The sequence below is a fragment of the Daldinia childiae genome (assembly GCF_008694065.1).
Source record: "Daldinia childiae strain JS-1345 chromosome Unknown Scaffold13, whole genome shotgun sequence".
Taxonomy (NCBI): domain Eukaryota; kingdom Fungi; phylum Ascomycota; class Sordariomycetes; order Xylariales; family Hypoxylaceae; genus Daldinia; species Daldinia childiae.
Genome location: NW_022984654.1, coordinates 13465 through 32402, shown reverse-complemented (window position 1 = coordinate 32402; position 18938 = coordinate 13465). Strand labels below are relative to the sequence as shown.

At 45.8% G+C, this 18938-nt stretch overlaps 4 protein-coding genes across 4 annotated transcripts; 1 reads left to right on the top strand and 3 right to left on the bottom strand.

The window, feature by feature from the left end:
• Window positions 1–271: 271 nt before the first annotated feature.
• Window positions 272–2395, bottom strand: GL218_08461 (uncharacterized protein; the record flags this gene model as incomplete). The annotated part of the gene is made up of 2 exons (XM_033585265.1): window positions 272–1643; window positions 1761–2395. 2 exons carry the CDS (start codon window positions 2393–2395, stop codon window positions 272–274), a joined length of 2007 nt encoding a protein of 668 aa, XP_033440380.1.
• A 7504-nt stretch (window positions 2396–9899) lies between these two features.
• Window positions 9900–10774, bottom strand: GL218_08460 (uncharacterized protein; the record flags this gene model as incomplete). The annotated part of the gene is made up of 2 exons (XM_033585264.1): window positions 9900–10345; window positions 10405–10774. The coding sequence occupies 2 exons, from the start codon at window positions 10772–10774 to the stop codon at window positions 9900–9902; spliced, it is 816 nt and encodes a 271-aa protein (XP_033440379.1).
• A 1307-nt stretch (window positions 10775–12081) lies between these two features.
• On the top strand, window positions 12082–15510 carry GL218_08459 (putative oxidoreductase YhxD; the record flags this gene model as incomplete). The annotated part of the gene is made up of 4 exons (XM_033585263.1): window positions 12082–12470; window positions 12527–12903; window positions 14571–14964; window positions 15018–15510. The coding sequence occupies 4 exons, from the start codon at window positions 12082–12084 to the stop codon at window positions 15508–15510; spliced, it is 1653 nt and encodes a 550-aa protein (XP_033440551.1).
• Window positions 15511–16800: 1290 nt separating this feature from the next.
• GL218_08458 (putative transporter PB10D8.01) lies at window positions 16801–18583 on the bottom strand (the record flags this gene model as incomplete). The annotated part of the gene is made up of 5 exons (XM_033585262.1): window positions 16801–16816; window positions 16867–17752; window positions 17802–18064; window positions 18114–18286; window positions 18362–18583. The coding sequence occupies 5 exons, from the start codon at window positions 18581–18583 to the stop codon at window positions 16801–16803; spliced, it is 1560 nt and encodes a 519-aa protein (XP_033440529.1).
• Between the last annotated feature and the right edge of the window lie 355 nt (window positions 18584–18938).

Sequence of the window (18938 nt, the reverse complement as noted above, 5' to 3'; positions counted from 1 at the left end):
CCCGGCAGACCGCTTGAGAAAAAACCTCGGTGCCTTGGGGTAATATAAAGACAGAAGAGCCCATCTGCTGCGCTCGACTCTCTGCTAGAGACATAGTATAGCACATCTCTACCGCCGTTCCGCCCTTCGTGCTGCTGTATATGTTTTAAGTTAGTGTTATATTTACATATACAGTCCAATTCACCCCGACGCGTTGTAGTAGTATCTTCTTCCAAGCGTTTTCCATATCATCATGAGTTGGTGGAATATGGTAATATCAGTTGACTTTGCCCTACGGCCGGGGCTCTGTTGGTTGTGTCGGTAACGAAGCGATAGTGTTGAGGTTCTGGAGTCGGTGGTGGAGATGATGGTGAGAAATTCCTTCCTCCTCACTATCCTCGGACATTCGATGATGGTCGTTACTGTTTCGTCTGCTAGGGTTGCGGCTGGCCTGTCGGCTCTGGCGTCGGCTTGCAGCCTGTGCACTCGAGTAGTAGGAATTGTGTCGCGATGCCGACATGCGGTCACCAGGTCGCTTTTGCATGGTTTCCAGAGTCGGCGCGTTTGGTGCGGTTGTGGGCCGAGAATGGGTTGTCGACGTCTGCGGTCGTGTTTCACCTCCTGCTGTCGACGGGCGATGGGAGTGGACGTGACTAAGAGCGTGGCCGCCGAATTGGGCAGCACCTTGAGCCAAGCTCTGAGCGAAAGGCGAGCGCTTACGCAGTGTCGGACCCTTCCAGTAGATGACGTATACGGCAATAACCAAAACGAATGCGATACAGAAGAGGATTGTTGATGCGTACTGCAGGTTCAGACCCTTCTCGGCACCGATGTTGGTATAGAAGGGAGTCGCCGGGAGGGTGAGGACACCAGCCAAGAAGTCACGCGCCCAACCGTTGCCACCAGTCGCCGAGGCAGAGTAAGGTCCGTACGCGCAGATCATGTAGTCAATTGTAGCCATGTAGATGGCGTAGTTGGCAATGCCTATTATGCACGTGCCAAACATAGAGCCGATCCAGTGTAGCGGCGGACCACCGCTCGTCCAGGCAAATATGATGAGACCGATTGGCAAGCATGGGACGAGCCAGAGCAGAAGAGAAAGACGAGACTCGTACTGGGCATGCTCGTCTTCGGGATGTTTTTCGCGACGCCTTTGATTTCGCTTGAAAGCCGGCAGGAAAAGAAGCCAACCGAATACATAACCGAGACCAATAGGAACAAAGGCGAGACCGATCTGCCAGGAGTTGAAGTTCCAGCGCTGATAAACCAGAGCGAATGACTGGATCTGCATGAAGATTAGGGCGTCCGAGAAACCAGAGAGTAGCGACAGCGTCAACACGATAGGCTCAGTTAGGAACATGCGGAAGGGGCGGAGCCAGGTGTAAATGAGTTCCTTCAACGTGAATCGACTCCAGAAAGATTCAATCTCATCGGGGCCGTAAACGTTAGGGTCCTCGCCACTCTCTCGACGCTTCTTGGCAATCTTGTTCAGCATGATTGTCGTGCGTGTCTCAGGTACCGTGAAGAGATGCAATAGTTGCACAGCCCCGCCGAAGATCAGCTGGATCCAGGTACACCACCGCCACGCCTGATGCGGGGGAAGGGTCTCTACGAAACCACCTACGATGGGTCCGAGAATAGATCCGCCGACGGAAGAGAAGACACTATAAACGGATTGAAGTCAGAATGTATACCATTTACACCGAGTCTCCATATTGAACTAGATGTTCTAAGAAGAACGCCATCTAATATTTCAAACATCAAACGAACGGAAAACTTACATATAAGCCACGGCATATTGTTGTCTGTCGCTTTCGAACATATCGGCCACCATACCTAGCGTCACACTTCCTCCAGCGGTAGAAAGACCTCCGAGGGCTCTCCCGGCTAGTAGGCAGCCAAAGTTGGGAGCTAGAGCGACCGGTAGGGTGAAAATATTGACGAGAAACATAGAAGCCTGTAGGATAGGCTTCCGGCCGAACTCTTCAGACCAAGGAGCCCATAACTCACAGCCAAAAGCGTAGGTGATGAGGAAGATAGCTGCACCAAGACGAGCGGCTTGCTTGCTAACGTTGAATTCCTCCGAGATTCCTTCGAGGCCGTTTGAGTATAGAGAGGTGTTAAAGTTCATCGAAGTCTGGACGAGGAAGATGACGGTGAGAATCCACCACTTCTTCCACCAAGAGAAAGCAAAGCCAAGTTCACTCTCGCAGTCTTCTTCCTTTAATTCTCGCTTTCCGGTTTCCGTCTTGACCTTTTCCTTCTCGGCAACTTTTTCGGCGAGGGTCTGGTCGACAGTCGGGCCCACAACCGTACGACCACCGTTGACGTGACCAACAGTCTCTTCAGAGCTGTAAGTCGGACGCTCGTTATTAGGCCCGAACGTGGCAGGCCACTCTTTCGAGGCGCCCTCCATGGCTGCTTGATGGACAAAGACACGCTACAGCAGATGGGTATTTAACGAAGGGTTAAGACGTTGAACCACTGAGCTGGAGGGTATGTCCCCGCAATGAGAAACACTCTACCGGGACCACCCAGACCCAGTAGGAAGGGAAGGAAGGGAGGAAGGATATAATAAACAAAAGTAGATCGGGGAGATGTACGGTATGGAGGAGAGGAGGTATGATGTGGGTGGCTTAAGCGGCAGAGTTTGGCCCCGAGACAAAAGGCTGAAGAGAAACAAGACCTTCGAACAACGCGCACGCCGGTCTGGGGATAGTCTCTAGTATATATATACACGAGGAGACTGCGTGGGCATGGACATGGACATGGACATGGGAGTGGGCGTGGAGATTATTAAAAGGCAATAACAAATAGCCAAGATACATGTACGTATGAGGTATGAGGTATGAAGTATAAAGGTATAAAGTATAAAGTATACAACCTAAAAAGAGACTAAGCGAATAAAGGCTTAGAGAAGGCGAGACTGATAGAGAGAACCAGGACCTGACATGGAGGTAAAAGAGAGCGACGGAAACCGCAAACAAAAGTGGGAAGTCATCAAGGATCTCGGAGGCCAGTCCAGTAACAATGAGGCAGTAGCAGTCAGCTTCTTTGCTTGTATCATACCTGCTACCTTACCTACTACCTTACTTATTACTTCCTTGTAGTCGGTCAGTCCACACTTGCGGATGCTGATGTACGTTAGATATGTGGAGACATGGGTAATGGGTAATGTATACTTGAAAAATGTATACTTGACTCTGTCATCTACACGTACATACATGATGTAGTTGATGTATCACGGTACATGCACGTAGTACATGTAGTTAATATACATGTAAGTAAGGTACATGTATCTAGCCGATGACAGTGGACGTATCTCGGGGTCGTCTATCTTGCCATATTATAGGTTAGATAGTTTGTATAGCAGTGACGAACGACCTAGAAACATAAAGGAATAAGGTACATGATAATATGTAATAATAATAATAGTAGGTAGTAGTAGTAGTAGTAGTAGTAGTAGTAGAAAAGTCGTCGGCGCTACTTCATCGACTACCGCATTTAGAGCTGGAACTACTGGACCCTGCACGTTCCTCTCCCGTAGACGATGTTACCAGGACTACGCTACGAATCAGGACAGGGATAAGACAGGTTCGAAAGCAGCGAATTGGTCGAAATGGAGGAACTCGCATACAATTCGCAGCGAGCAATCGGGTGGAAGGGGAAATTGGAAATTTGGAATTGGGCTTCTAAGCAAAGAAAATAGGCAACTCGAGAGTAACTTTAACCCTTCGACCCGCGTTCATAGGTATGACGACAGCATTCGGCTGCAGGGTCTGCAGGTTGGGCTGCTCAATGTTTCCTTCGTCTGGCAGGCCGGTGGCTTGCTTTCAACCGAGGGAAATCGGGACAAATCCGACAAGACGAGATGTCCATTACGTTGGTAAGGTACGTTGGAAATGTTGGATTGGAAACGTTGGATGAGGGGAGCTGGCAAATCCGGGGCTCCCCCTTGGGGTCAACCGGATGTAGGATTCATGTCAGACGACCCCATGTCTATGCAGCCCGAGGCACACGCCTCTTGTGATTTTTGACATATTTTTTTTTCTCTGGGGAATGCGGGAAATAATTCATGTTTTATTCATTTCCCCCTTTGATTGTTTGGTTCTTTTTGTGGAAAAGCAGTTGGGGAAAAATGGGGGGGGGATGGGGAAAGAAGATGGGGGACACAGGGACAAGAAAGCCAAAAAATTGTAAGTTTTGGTACACAGAAGAATCAGCTGCACGTGTACCTCTTAAATAATGTACTATGTACATAACAATGTACATATCCTATTCCGAATTATGTAGGTACGTCCCATATAATTGATGTATCTTTCTTTCCTTCTTAAGGTACATACCTTTTCTTCCATTCGAATAAGGATGTATGTATTATATGTATCATGTACCTTCTTACTATCAATTTAATCTTACCCTCCATCACGCATTTTTTTAAAATGTACGCATTTACGCATACAGCTTTACCGAAGCGGGCACAAAGAAACTCGAAATCGCAGATGACCGATACTAGACAATAGGAACTCGCAAACAAAGTGAGAATGACGGAGTCAGCCATGAGCCTCACCAACGAGATTACCATCTGATGTCATAGGAGGGGAGTACTCAATATGGGGAGACCTTGGGGGTAAAACTTGGGGAGTCGTACGGGGAGTCTCATCACCGCTTCTCGCTTGATACCCTAACGTAGCTTGCGTAGCTTGCGTAGCTACTGGGAACTTCTCGCCTATTTACCTGCTACTACCTAGCTGCTACCTGGCTACGCAGCCTACGTTAAGAGATGAATTCATCGGTGGGTACGGAATAGCTTAAAGCACACAATCTTTTATACCCTTGTTTCATCGATTACCGCCCTGTCCACGGTTGCTTCGGCCTGCCTGGTCTGGCCTGTCTTGCCTGTCGACTACCGCGCATAGGCCCATTAAAATCCATCAAAACCCATAAAATCCCACGAGAGCCCATAAAAAAGTCAGATGGTTGGGTTGCACCGGTTGCACACGACTCCACGAAAAAACACCGCAGAATTCCGCGATCCCGTCTTGACTTGCGTGCCTATGTAAAGGGCATACATGGCGACACGACCCTCCGCGAAAAGGAGGGCGCCATTGGACCTCGCTACTATATTTCGGTAACCAATTCGAACGCGAGAGACTTCTTCTAGTTGCGTACATGGAACCGACACGTTTGCTACCTAATAGCAAACTGCCGACTTATTACGTGGGGTTAGGCCTGTTCGATAATATTTCCTATTTCTTGACCTCCCGACCTCTCGGCCTTGTTTCTACTTAGATAACTTAAGTACCTAACACAGTACTGTGGTAGGTAGTTCTGGGGCTAGGTGTGGACCAAGGTGAGGACCGGCGGAGCTGAAGTCACGAGAATCCACATCGTCACCTGTCCTTAAATATTTTGCCCGGGATTACTAGGGCGTAGAAAATCAATGGACAAAAAAGCCCGGAATACATACGCATTTTCGAGACGCCACTAAGAACGACAACGATATAGACGATTAAAAAAAAAGATTTTTGCGGCGAAAAGACAAGCCTCGGGATAGCGGCGCTAAGCTTCTTTACAACTTAGTGCCCGTCAACCATTGCCATTATACGTCATTACGAACAGGCATAAGTTGTCTAGCTTGCTGCGAATGGCGAGGATTCAGGGGCTAGTCATCTTTCCTAGTCCTTGCGCTTGCTTGATTCCTAACCGTATTTAAGTCTAGTAAGTCTAGGCAAACGCCACATCGGTGCTTCTGCGATACGCTTGCGAATTGGTCCCTCCTCTGCCGACGCGGCGGCTTTCCCGTTTCTCTTTGAAAAGTCGCCGCAACATGGATAAATGACCTTGGCACGCGCGGAATCGCGAGCTAGAGTTAGCAGAGTTAGTTCGACGACGACAAAGTCGAGAGATCTTGGCGTGACCGTGACCTCACCGAATGGCCCACTAACTCGAACCGACTTCGTTGGAACTATTGGAATTACTCGAGCTGTCAAGTCAAGCTTTTTGTCTGGTTTTTTTTTTTTATGCTAGGATTCTAATCCTTGTAGTCATGATAGCGTCTCCTCGTCATTATCCATTGTTTTATACAAACAACTCCTATTATTTGATTGCTCCGTGGTTTCTTTAAAATTTCAATGTAGCATTTGTGAAGTAATCGCTCAATCCTAAAAAATGACTGAAATCGATGAACGACGTTTCCTCTTAGATAGTATCGCAAACGACTATCGTTGCCCTATAAGCACGTCGGTCATTTATTATTAGACGTTATCAAGGCTACATACAGTCCGCATGTCCGCCCCATGTTCTTCGGTCCGGGATACTATGTTGGTCCCGCCAATCCTTACGCCAACCAGTGAACGATCGAACAATCGAAATACCCAGTCAAGCCTAGTCTATCTTTTAGCATGTGCCTCCGACATGCTTCGCGACGAGTTATCCTACGCTGGGTAACCCGTTCCAAGCCCGGTTCTCACATATTTGGAAATAGTTCGGCCTTTAGAACATTAACGAAGCTTCGAGTTTTCCATGAGTTGTTTTCTTCGTCGTTTTCGCAGATATTACCTACACTGTCACTAGACTTTAAAAACAACAAAACGAATTCTATTTCACAACACCAACACTAAGATTCATAAGATTCCTATCAGATGACGATAACTATACCGAGACGTCATCGGCAGAAATTATTATAAGGTTAAACTAGTTTTAAAAAATAAAAGGCTACTTTACGGAGACGACAAATAGCGGGCTCATCGCTATGTACCTTCTCCAGATCCCGATAGTCAATGAGGATGACTACATCACAATTTCTGGTTATCCATTTCCGATCTCAACCTCCCGGGCTAGACCGATTCCGAGACACTTCCCGTCCGCGCTCTCAGTCGACACCGGCTAGAAGAGCGGATACCCATATCTTCTACTACTGGAATATTTAGCAGTTGGAATGTGGAGTTGATCCGAATAGGAGCATACATAAGAGGTTAGCCGTGATGATTTCTTCCGCATACCCACACCCTAACTTTTAAGCGAAGCGCGGAGAGTCTAGTAGGAGCCGCAACTAGACCTTAGATCTTTTGCCAACGTAACGTGACTTCGCCCAGACTTGTCAGGTTACCCGCTGCATTAGTTAGAGCGCTAAATGAATGTGTCCATGAAATAGCAGTCCTTAACAAGTTTCAACTTCTTAGGAACCGTTATATTGGTGATCGGAGCGAACCAAGAACAGAAGATGGAGTTGCCACCAACAAATCGATTCATACTGGCAAATAATAATAAACCCAGCATCTTGGGATATCTAGACGCTAGCCTGAGCGATAAAAGCTGATAATATGTACCTACACAGGGATACGATAATAAGCTCTACATACCGGTCAGAGTGGCGTAGTACCGGCTACGAAAATGCAGACTAGTACAGATACCTATGAGGAGATAGTGAGATAGTCGAATTAAGCGTATCCGTAAGATGTAAAGACTTGACGACTGAGAAAAGGTTAGTGAATGAAGCGACAGCCTAATAGATAGTCTCTTCTCTTATACCGGTATAGAATATGACTACCGGAGTCTGTGGGTCTTTCGTAGAAATGTATGTATTTCTCATCATGTTGCACCAAATCTCCTCGATCCGTAGCATTGGAAAGCAATGGTTCTTCCAACCGCTCGGAATCGGTCGACGTCACGGGATCTAAAGGCGTTTTTTCTTTCTTTTTTTCTTCTTTTTTTTCCCCTCCAGCTCATGGGTCGGCTCTGGTCCCCTTGAGGAAGCTAACTTCGAGTCTGGACCGAGTCCCCTCACCCACTCTCGTTTAAGACGAATATATGCAAGACATGCATGGCTATCTACGCCCTCCAACCGGTAATCTATGTAAATGGGACGGACTTCGGAATAGTCCAGAACTCGTAGCCTGCAGGGCGTGCGTGTGCTTGCGCAGTATGCAAGAGGCGAATGTTAGGCAAGGACACGAGCCTGCATATAACTGCGGCCGCCATAGGGCAGGAAAGATATGCTAACGCTCACACCCCCTCCTCCCCCAACGAGACAAATGTCGAAGCCGAATACTAAAGCAAGATCTATCAGGCACAATCGTTGCTACACAGTCAGATGTCAGATTCAGATTTGTGGGAAATCTTGACCAGTACTGCCCGTCGCTATGCTTGGTTGGGGTAATACCGGCCAAAATACTTCCGCTGCGATATATTATTTTCAAGATTATCCATGTACGACCGTTATACGTAGGTAAGTCTCAGCTTACTTGAAACATATAAAAACGGTCAGTCTTATATGTTCGATAAATAAAAATTTGTCCAAGTATATTACATTATATATGACGGTCTGAGAATCGAAATGCGGTGAACATCAATTACAGACTTCTCTATCACGAGTGGCTTATCGGGCGTTTGAACAGGTTGCACCAGAATGAGTAAGCTGACTTGGCGAACGATGATAATATTCAATATCGCAGCGAGGTTGCACAAGATATCGGGTTCAGCCCGGTAACCAAGGACTGCCGGGAGTGGTCATGGCTTGGGGGCGCGACGCTGTGTAATGCATATTAATGCCACAGTAACTATGAGACCGTGCCACGGCTTTTTATACTGCATCGACGACATTCCTAATCAACCTAATCAACCTAATCAGATCGAGACCAGGTTTATACATAAATCGATATGAAATCTAGTCGTACTCGACATTCATTCGCTCTTACAATTAAAGACAGTTAGTTCGAGGCTTTCACGGCAATTTAACAGCCCCCAACTCTTTATTTACAGTCTCAATTACCAGAGCCCTATCTGTCTGCACTTACCACCCATCCGGCTTACAATCTGTTACGGTTGAGTTAGATACGTAATCTATACCGACAGATCATATATATTCGCAGCGCTGAGCATTGCCGACCGATAGCGTCTGTATATAGACAAAGTGCTGTGATGTTTTTATAAATATGTTATCTGAAGAAAACATTATCTCGCTCCTTAGATCCTCTTTGAGGTTAAGACAGTAGGCGGCAAGACGGCAAGTCAGAAAGTTGAATATACGATTCGCAAGCACTAGCATACATACATCGTTCCATCTCAAACTGTAGCACTCATGCAGTAACACAAGACGTGTAATAAGACCGCATTCGAGGCCATTCGTAATTTATAATTTCCAACTCCAAATATCCTAAAAGTCTCAGAGAAAAAAAACAAGCTTCCTATGCAACAAAGATCCTAGTATATTTGCTCCAAATACATAGACGCTAGCCCTGCAGTCAAGCCAAGGTCAAGCAAGGGTGGCGGCACGGGTGATCTTCAACGCTCTGGATCCTTTTGAATCCTTCCCGAACAATCACGTATGCAAGTTCCAATTTAGCGATTCGAGATTGGGCAGTCCGTAACTCGTAACATTTCGGACGTCTGTTCCGCTCATGTGGGCTGATTCCCGCAACTCCATTCGGACCTGTCCGCCGGTCTTGCATATCTGATTATGTAGGAAAGTAGGGAAATAAGTACGTCGTCGTCGCTGAGAGGTTGATGGTTTCGACGGTGGCGACGTACCATGGTTGGTCAATTTCAGTTGTCTGCATAGCGGGCTAATACATATTAGTGGCAGACAAGGTTCGCGATGAGATCTCGTGGTCGATAGAAGATTACGGTTTGCTATGTATGTATTTATTCGACTAGGATTTCAGTCGTCATGGATTCCGATGTCTTACCTAGGTCGGGAATCACGGCGCATGTTGTTGCCGCAATGGGCTGACAGCAATAGTAACGTAAGAAAGTAATAATAATGCAGCCGGTTTGATATCATCCGGGACCGACTGAATCGGCAGAACCCTAAATGGGCACCAAGCGAGGGGAGCATGAGAGACTTTAAAAAAACAAAACTACAAGTTTCAATTGCTTCTCATCGACTCGCTAATATCATACTGAAATTTCCAAATGGCTTTCTAGAATATGCGAGCAGCACTAGATTGCCAGCTATCAGAGTACACGTCTTTGAATTCTTGGTTGTCGATGGTGGTTTGGGTCTTCGTAAGCTCGAGATCGTCCCCCTTTTCAGCTTCTTTATCAATAGGCTCAGGCTCAGGCTCGCGAATAGCGTTATTTTCAACTATAGACTCTGGCTGACGTAGAGTATCTGGTAACGACGCATCGCGAGCCGGTCTGTTGCTAACGTGCCATTTTTGATTCTCACCTGTACACTCTGGGATAGAATCCTCGGGTACTTCAACCAGGCCACCGTTGGGTCCGGGGACAAAATGACGGGCAGGAAGGATCTCAACCTCATAAACAGGTTGGATTCGATGGTATACGTCATGATTGTGGATCTCGCGGTATATCTGTTCTTCCAGAATCTCGTGCACTTGTGGCTGAATGATTTCGTGCGTAACCGCTAGCAGATATGTTTAGCTAACTAGATTTTCCAGAGTTATTACTGCGGGCCGGACTCACCTGGAGCATAAGTAATAGTCTCATCGGTATCCACGGTATCCTTGAGGTCTATGATGGTCTTTTCACCCTCTGCACCACTACCTTCTTTCGGTCGAGTAGCATTATCCTCCTTGTTAAGTATCTCTACGGGACGGTCCGGTTCCCTCGTAGATGGAGCTAACTGTCCGTCTTTATTGTGCTGTGTTTCTGTTGGCAATTCCTTTGGTTGCTCTTCAGTGCTGGCTAGTTTATCAGAGTGAAAATGCCCAGGCATATCTTTCCGAGGCACATCTCTCTTAGGATTCTTTACCAACACATTTCTCTGACGCTCCGAGATTTTCTCAATCGACGTTCGTGGGTCCGTTTGTACTACGGGACTAGTTGTATTCATATTTGCTGGATGTTGAGAATTGGAACTCTTGTGTTCGTTAGTTTCCTGCTCAACCGGGTTCTCATTACACCTTGACACATTAAGACCGGTGATATGTCGATCCCCTTTTATAGTCGATTGAACCCCAGAAGATCCGAGGCTTCGTCGGGCGTCCGATAGCCTCGCCGTATTCCTCTCGGGGGGGACCGGGGTTTTCTCATCGTAACTTCGTCTCCTAAGCAGAGCCTTAAGTCGACGCATTGTACGAGGAATAGATTCGTGAGTAGAAGTAATGAAATAAAAATCCCGGTACCTCCTCGGGCAATATCAATTGTTTTAGGATCTGTTTAATTCGCCAAAAATGAAAATGCAGTTATTTTCTTAGAGCTAATCTAGGTACTGCTGTAAGTTGGTATTAAAGATTTGTGAAATATCTATGAAAGCCTGTATTTGGTAGGCTAGAAGGAAATGCGTGGATCATAACATCCTCTCTCAATCCGTCATGGCAAGTGGGTAATTCGTAGGTTTAAACGTCACCGTGTAGGTAGTGTCTATGGGGTCTTACTACAATTTAGGAATGCTAGCTGGTTGGCATAGGAACTTTGGATGGAAATTCTTTACACTCAGCACGTAGGTCTTCGAGCTCACCCTAGAGGCCACCGTAAAGCCGCATCTAATAAAGGCTATGTGACGAGCTTATTGATTTACTTTGAGGTAAAGTAGTTCAGAGCCTGGAGTTCATGATAGTTCAAGCTAAGATCGATTACGACATTGCCGAGTCAGTCAAAGCATTTCTAAGACTCTAATTCGCGAGAACCAAGGAATTTAACTCTCACTTAGCACTAGAATGTAGCCGTCTCGACTTAAGTAAACCCGCCGCGAAGATAGTTACTCGCTGAAGAAAAGATAGCCCTGCATCCGGATATGCTGAGAATGCAAGACGTCATTATTGTCAACGGATTAGCAACAGTCCAAGCTACTATCGTCTACTTCCACTTGTCATAATCATATGCCTGCGTGTAGTATTGGATCTTTGACGTACATTCCTCCACTTCGCCGAATCCACTCACCCCGTCCGATTCAGCCGCATTGATGTGATTGGATACTCTGGTAGGTAATGGCCTAATTCGGTAACTCCCAACTAAGAATGAATGTTGACGGCGATTCTGGAGTCTAGCTTGCTTTCTATTACGTCGATCACTTATTTATCTCGTTATATAAACCTTCTTTTCAGCAATGTTACATCGTTTAATTCTTCTTCATTCAACAGCTTTCTTCTATCTAACATCTTTCATCTATATTCAACATCTACTATAAATCTATTCAATATGAATAAGACTAAGGAAGTAATCCGTGACTTTATCGGCAAGTCTGGTCACCATGATACTACCGTACACGAGTCGGTTGAGCCAGCCGTTAAGAAGGAGACCATCAAGCCAAGGGAACATGAGGAGGTCAACACCGCTGTGAACAAGGAAATCCATCAAGATCATTATCACCGTACCGTACAGCCAGTTCACGATCAAGAGATTCTCCCCGAGCAGCACCAGCACAAAATCGGGGCGGTCCAACATCGAGACTATGACCACAGGGACCACGACACTACAAAGAAGGCATTGGCAGCTGAGAATGAAAAGTTCAGAGATGAACAAGTCGTCCAGGATACTAAACACACCCAAAGTCATGCCCCTACAGTCCAAGGCGAGCATGTGCACCAGTAAGTCCTCTTAACCGAGCAGTCGATTTGTAGTGTAAAGCTAACACCTTTAAAAGTCATGTCCACGAGACAGTACAGCCTGTGCTTCATAAAGAAACAATTCAGCCTAGTGTAGTTCATACCACGGTACCAATTCATGAGACTCACCATAACCCTGCTCAGCACCACTCTACAACCTCTTTGCCTCCGGTCAGCGCAGAAGAATACCGACAACGCGGAGGCGCGTTAGCTGGGGAAAAGGAACGCTTTGATGCTTTCGAAGGCGAGCCAAAGACTATCCGAGGAACTCTCGAGACCATGCACGAGAAGGGTAACGGTCTTAAAAACCCCCCGGATGGTGTTTTCCACGGAGATTTCGATCCCCTGGATGGAGGCCGAGACCACCAAGTGTCTGGCGGGTCAAAGACTGGTCGAACTTCTACCAAAAATACAGGTGCGGGTGTAGGCACGGCTGCAGGTGTAGGCACAGGAATGTCTAGCCAGTCTTCTGCCCAGAGGGAATATCGCGATACTGCTAGGGGAACATCGGGTAATCTGGAAACAGAGCACTACTCCAGCGCTTCCAGAACTACGGGAACTACAGGAACAACGGGGACTACCGGGACTACAGGGACTACCAAAGAGCATCCGAGCCTCTTGAGCAAGTTGAATCCTATGACAGATTCAGATGGGGATGGAAAGGCTGGATTCATGAAATGATAGTAACGAACCGGGGATTTAACGGTAACTAAAGGGTACTCATGCGTGGAGATTGGGTTATCTCGAAGTAAAGGATATGGTAATATTAACTTAACACAATAATAATTGCAGCGAACTATTTTAACCTCACTCTCCGTTGTTTATCTGGTCTTGGTGAACGAAGAATGATATTATATGATAATTGATAGCTAAGAGCATTAAATTGTAGACTGAAAACCACGAAAAAAAAAAGAATTGCTAACTTAAAAAATTCTCTTGAATTTATTTAGACGGACTAAACATGAATCCATCATAAAAATCATAGCTATAAAAAATGGAAATAAATACTACGGCATTGATAAAACCATAGGTACTCTTAAGGTTCCCAAGGGCATAATATCATATAAGATGTATAATCCAACCTAGGCTCGGAATTAACTATCTGTGACTTACACCCATCCTATCATAATCGGGATTATCAAGTTTTCTCCCATCCCCGACACCATAGGTATTGTAGAATACGCCGCCCCTCTGCCAAGCAAGTCGGATTTTGGACTTTAAGGCCGTGCGAGATACTCGATTCGTTCAAGTGCCAAGTAACCTCAAAAACTATCTCCTTGGGTTTGATTAGTTTAAACCAATTGTCTATGCAATTTCTGAGTACCATACGGGGTTCATGCTGCTTCTATTGAATGCTGGGTTGTCGTTATTGAGTGGAGAATCATATTACCAAGGGCCTTGGAAGAAATCAAGACTCGTGTACCATGTACAATAATATATATCGCTACTGTATAGACGGAACCTGGATAATATATGTATTGAACACATCAAGAAAGCTGTAAGGGCCATATAACCAGTTAGGGGATTGTCAACCAAGGAAAGTTACAGCTGTCGGAATAATGAGGTAGAAAAATTGCAGAAAACCGCTACGATTTGAATCGTACGTGATGAATACGCAGGATGACGCTACGATCCGTATAAGGAGTCTAGATGTAGAGCGATATCGTGACCGACAAGGCCAGATCGGGAAAAATGGGGAACTACCATTCGCGTCTTTCAAGACGAACGAAATAGTTATCTCCGAGACGTGACGATTAATAAAGTAGCTTGTTACTTACCTGATTTATGGTTAAATATGTCTAAGAGCATGCTTGAACATTCTCAGACTGAAACATCGAGATAGAGTTAAAGGCAGAAGCTGAGCACCTATTTCTACTCCTATATTCTTGTCATTCATAGTCTATAAACACCCGGTTAACATAGGTCTTACCTTCACCAGAATGCGCTTCATTTCTTCATTGCCCTTGTTAATGGGCTTTCTAAGTACAGGATTATCTCAGCGTATGAATATAATTTTGCAAAGTGATATACTGGGAGATAAAGCTAATATATAACGTACAGAACAAAATGTTGAACTAATAGATCCCGTCAACCGCTTCAAAGATATGAATTTATCACCGCCCGCTCAAGGTTTCCCTATCCTCCAGACTAGCTTCGATGTACGCCCAGACTGCGGCGAGGATAGCTACAGAGGAACAGGCCGCCTTCAAGGTCTTAAAGCTTTAATAACGGGCGGAGACTCGGGAGTTGGAAGATCAGTCGTCATCGCATATCTCCGCGAGGGAGCTAATGTAGCTATCAACTATCTTCCAGAGGAAGAGCCTGACGTGGATGACCTTGCTGATTTCCTGAGCGGCGAAGGATTATCATTCGAGCGCATTCCTGGAGACCTACTTAACGAGACTTTCTGCACTGAGGTGGTTCACGAGGCGGCGAATCGTCTTGGAGGGATTGATATTATGGTTCAAAATGCAGCGTTAGTTAAAGAGCTAACCATAGGGCATATCGGTTTGACTGACTGGCAGCTAGATACTCTGGGATCCTCTCGGGCTCGAAATGGCAACCTATCACGAACCAATCCACCGAACAACTCGAGCGGATCTACCGTACCAACGTCTTCGCGAATTTCTTCCTAGCCCGCGCGGCCGTGCCTATACTGCCTCGAGGCGGTAGTATAATCTTCACTACTTCTGATATCGTCAACTCACCAAGTAGCACCGCGATAGATTATGGCTCGAGCAAGGCTGCCATTAGTTACATGATCCGCAGCCTCTCAGCGCAGCTCGCCCCCCGGGGAATCAGGGTGAACGGCGTTGCCCCAGCCCTGATATATACCCCTTTCTTAGCCAGTGCCGGCTTTACGGCGGAGGCAATCGCTCAGGTTGCCGCATCAAATCCATATGGTCGTATAGAGCAGCCGGGTGAGTTGGCCCCGATATACGTCAATCTAGCCGACCCCTTGGAGACATATACGAGCGGAAACATCTGGGCGGCTAGTGGTGGTGTGCCTGGACCAGTCTAAAGAAACTAAATGGGATAGTTGAACCCATAACATCTCAAGAGGGTGATTGCTACTATGCTAGGATCGATAGGCCTTGCGCTGTTAGATACATGGTTATATAAATTTATATATATTGGATTATAATTAATATAAATAGATAATAGACACCTACAACTGATTCTGCGATTTTCAAACAGTGAATGCCGATAAACTCTAAGCAGATGGTGATGGGCAATTAACTATGATATTAAAGCATTCAAGGCTATATGAAACATTTCGATAGATCGGATTCAAATACATCCGTAGGTATTAAATTCAACTTGTAGATCTATGGAGAGACTCTAGCGGGTAACGTAGCAGAGTCTTAATTACACATTGAACTCGACCCAAATTATGATAACCGTTGTTCTCGTCCTAAGTTTCGGTAATATCATGCGATTATAATAGCCTATAGCTCCAAGATGAAAAAGTTACTATCACCCGTCCCGTATTGCGTTTCTATCTTAGGCTTTCGGTTCTCTACACATCAACTACCATTTCTCCATAGGCGTGCCAACGGACATGGGAGGCCATACAGATCAATGCGATGGGGAGATCAGCACTGCGATCATGTGTTTTTTTGGTTAAGATACTCTTGACTAGCGCGCCAACGTACGCTTCGTCGCCGGTTTAAGGCCTCTGTTCATTCTTAGACCGTGGAGTAAGGATTGAAGGTGCCGTGGTTTGACATTGGATTGAAAACATGTCTGACTAAAATGGTAATTGATGAGTTGCCCCGAATAAGCTCCATATGAGACCATGAAGTGGAAGCGAATAAAAGTTGGACAGTGTCAATTAAAAGAAAGCACTTAGTATGTAGGGTTCAATTATTATAATACTATGGCGCCGAATCATATTAATAGGGAGATAGGTAACAATATGAGTTAGGATATAATTTTCTTGTAATGGAGATTTGATATATCTGTTGATGATTGAGCACGAATAACATTGAAAGATATTGATTACAATGATCACCTTCGACTAATCTTTTGGGTATTAGGTGAAGTCTTATAAATTATATCTATATATTCATCGCATTTTCATGGTGATCATTTTTGTCTCTAATGAGAAAGAGTCGTGGGAACCTTATACGGGTTGATCAAGTAGAAAAGAATTGAGGCGCGAAATGTGGCCAGACAGGGCTGCAAGATCAAGATACCTCTCGCCGACTGCGGGGAATTATCTAACGATAGATAAATGATATCTGAGAGGTAGGTAGTGGATACGATATGTATCCTACCAAATAGCAAATACTCTATGAATATTTCCACATTAGAGGACGTATCGACTGTGTACTTGTTAGTATATGCAAAATAAAGGGGGCATGGGACAACTGACAATGCGAGATTTTCCCTATCAGTCAGATCTAACTGTCTCGCGTCGACTATCTCTTCTCGCCGCTCGCCGCTCTCGTCAATATGCTCAATGACACCGACTTCTCTAATAGCCCCGCGTTTATCTAGCAAGTCCCTCCGTTTATTCTCCTTAACTAAATACCATCGAAGGTAAAGGACGATAAACGTGGGAAGCACGCACGCGACCCATAGAATAACCCACCAAGTCACAATATATCTAGGCTTGTATTGTTCTTGGAACAACTGAGGTGAGAGAATATTGCCCAAGCCATACCCGACATGATACAGAGCGATGACAGCGGTCTTCTTCGTATGTCCTGCGGAGCAGTTGGCTGCCCAGATCATAACCACGCTGTAGGGAATACCTCCTGTGGATCTAATCCATATTGCCGACAGCAGACCCCAACGGTTGCTCCAAGGAAGAGTAATAAGAAGTATACTAGAGATAATGGGTGGTACATACGCAGCAGCAGACAGCCACGCTCGACTGTTGCGCGTCTTTGACAATATTAGAGCGGCAGCTCCAAGAGATACCAGTGAAGTAAGACCGTTAATACAACCTAACAACGTGGTCTGTAGCGTGGTGAAGCCAAATGATCTGATGATAAGTGAGTACTGGTTAGTTAAACCGTTGGCCATTTCTTGGGACCACGCATGGAGGAAGAAGAGCCAGGTCTTGGGGTCCCTTAGCGCTTCGACCAGCTGGTGGCGTTTGAAACGCTTCTGCTCGATGCCCGAATGGTTCGAAGCAATGCGGAGGATGGCCTGTGCTCTCTCTTCGAGGGTCAGGAAGTGGGCGGACATCGGATTGTCCGGGAAGAAAAACCAGACGAAAACGCCGTATATAATAGTTAAGCTTCCCGTGATGACTATAGAAAACATGTTAGATAATTCGAGAAGTGGCGGTGAGAGGCCTACCCATAAACCACTTCCAGGATGAAAAACTACCCGTGTCTATCCATAAAACTCCGTATGATAGCAATCCTGAAGTTATAGGGCTAGAATTACCCGCAGCCCACATTATGGGCATCAGAACTGCTTGCTCATCGTATGTGAAGAACATTGATAGCGTCAATAAGAAAGCAGGCACAATGCATGCCTCCGCCAGCCCGAGGAAGAAACGAACGACGAAGAGAGACGCGAAACTATTGCATGGAATATGTAATAGCAAGATGGAACCCCTATTAGGATTAGCAAGACGTCAACCAGCATGATTTAGAATTAGTTTACCAAACGACGAGATTCCCGGCTAACCATTTTGCAACTGGGAATCGTTGCAGCGCCCAATTTTGAGGCCATTCTGCTAGCAGGTAGCCAAAATAGAAGATTGATGACAACCAGTTATATTGATTGGAATTTAGATTCGCGTCTTCAAGAATCCCGAGGATAGACGAACTCCCGAGCTAATGTAGAGAAAAGTAATGTTAGATTCGTAGACTTGTATCCTAATATAGGAAACAGGAAACCGAAATTCTTACTGTCTGCTTGTCAACGTACATCAGGTGATACCCGACGCAGAGGAACGATAATATCCATCGGACGCTCTTCTTACGGATTTGCGCAGCCTCCTCAGCAGTGGGAGGCTCAACCTTGACTTGCGAGAAGAGCTTATAGCTTTCGTCGGCATACTTGTCAGGCAGTTTCGGGGTCTCCAAAACAACCTCAGCTGAGGACGTCTGCTCGACAGTCTTGGACGTCATGGTATGCGACTCAGGAAACAAAATGAATACCAAACGGCGACTAGATAACACATGTCTAGATCAAACTTACCTAGGAGGTAAATATAAATCAAAATTTCTTGTTAGGATATAACTTCAACCGCGTAGCACTCGTCAACCCCCACGCAAATGACGAATTATATCCTTGTTAACGGGGAGTGCTTGATCGAGGTCTTATGGCAATGGTTAACATACGCTAGTTAAGCCTGCTGCAAGAATCGCGACACGCTTTGCATGGATAGTTCTCGGAGGTTTCCCGAAGCGGCGAGGCCATGAGGGGGGAATGCGGTCGCTGATTGATAAGATATCGCTTCGCAATACCAGTCTTGTCTTGCGC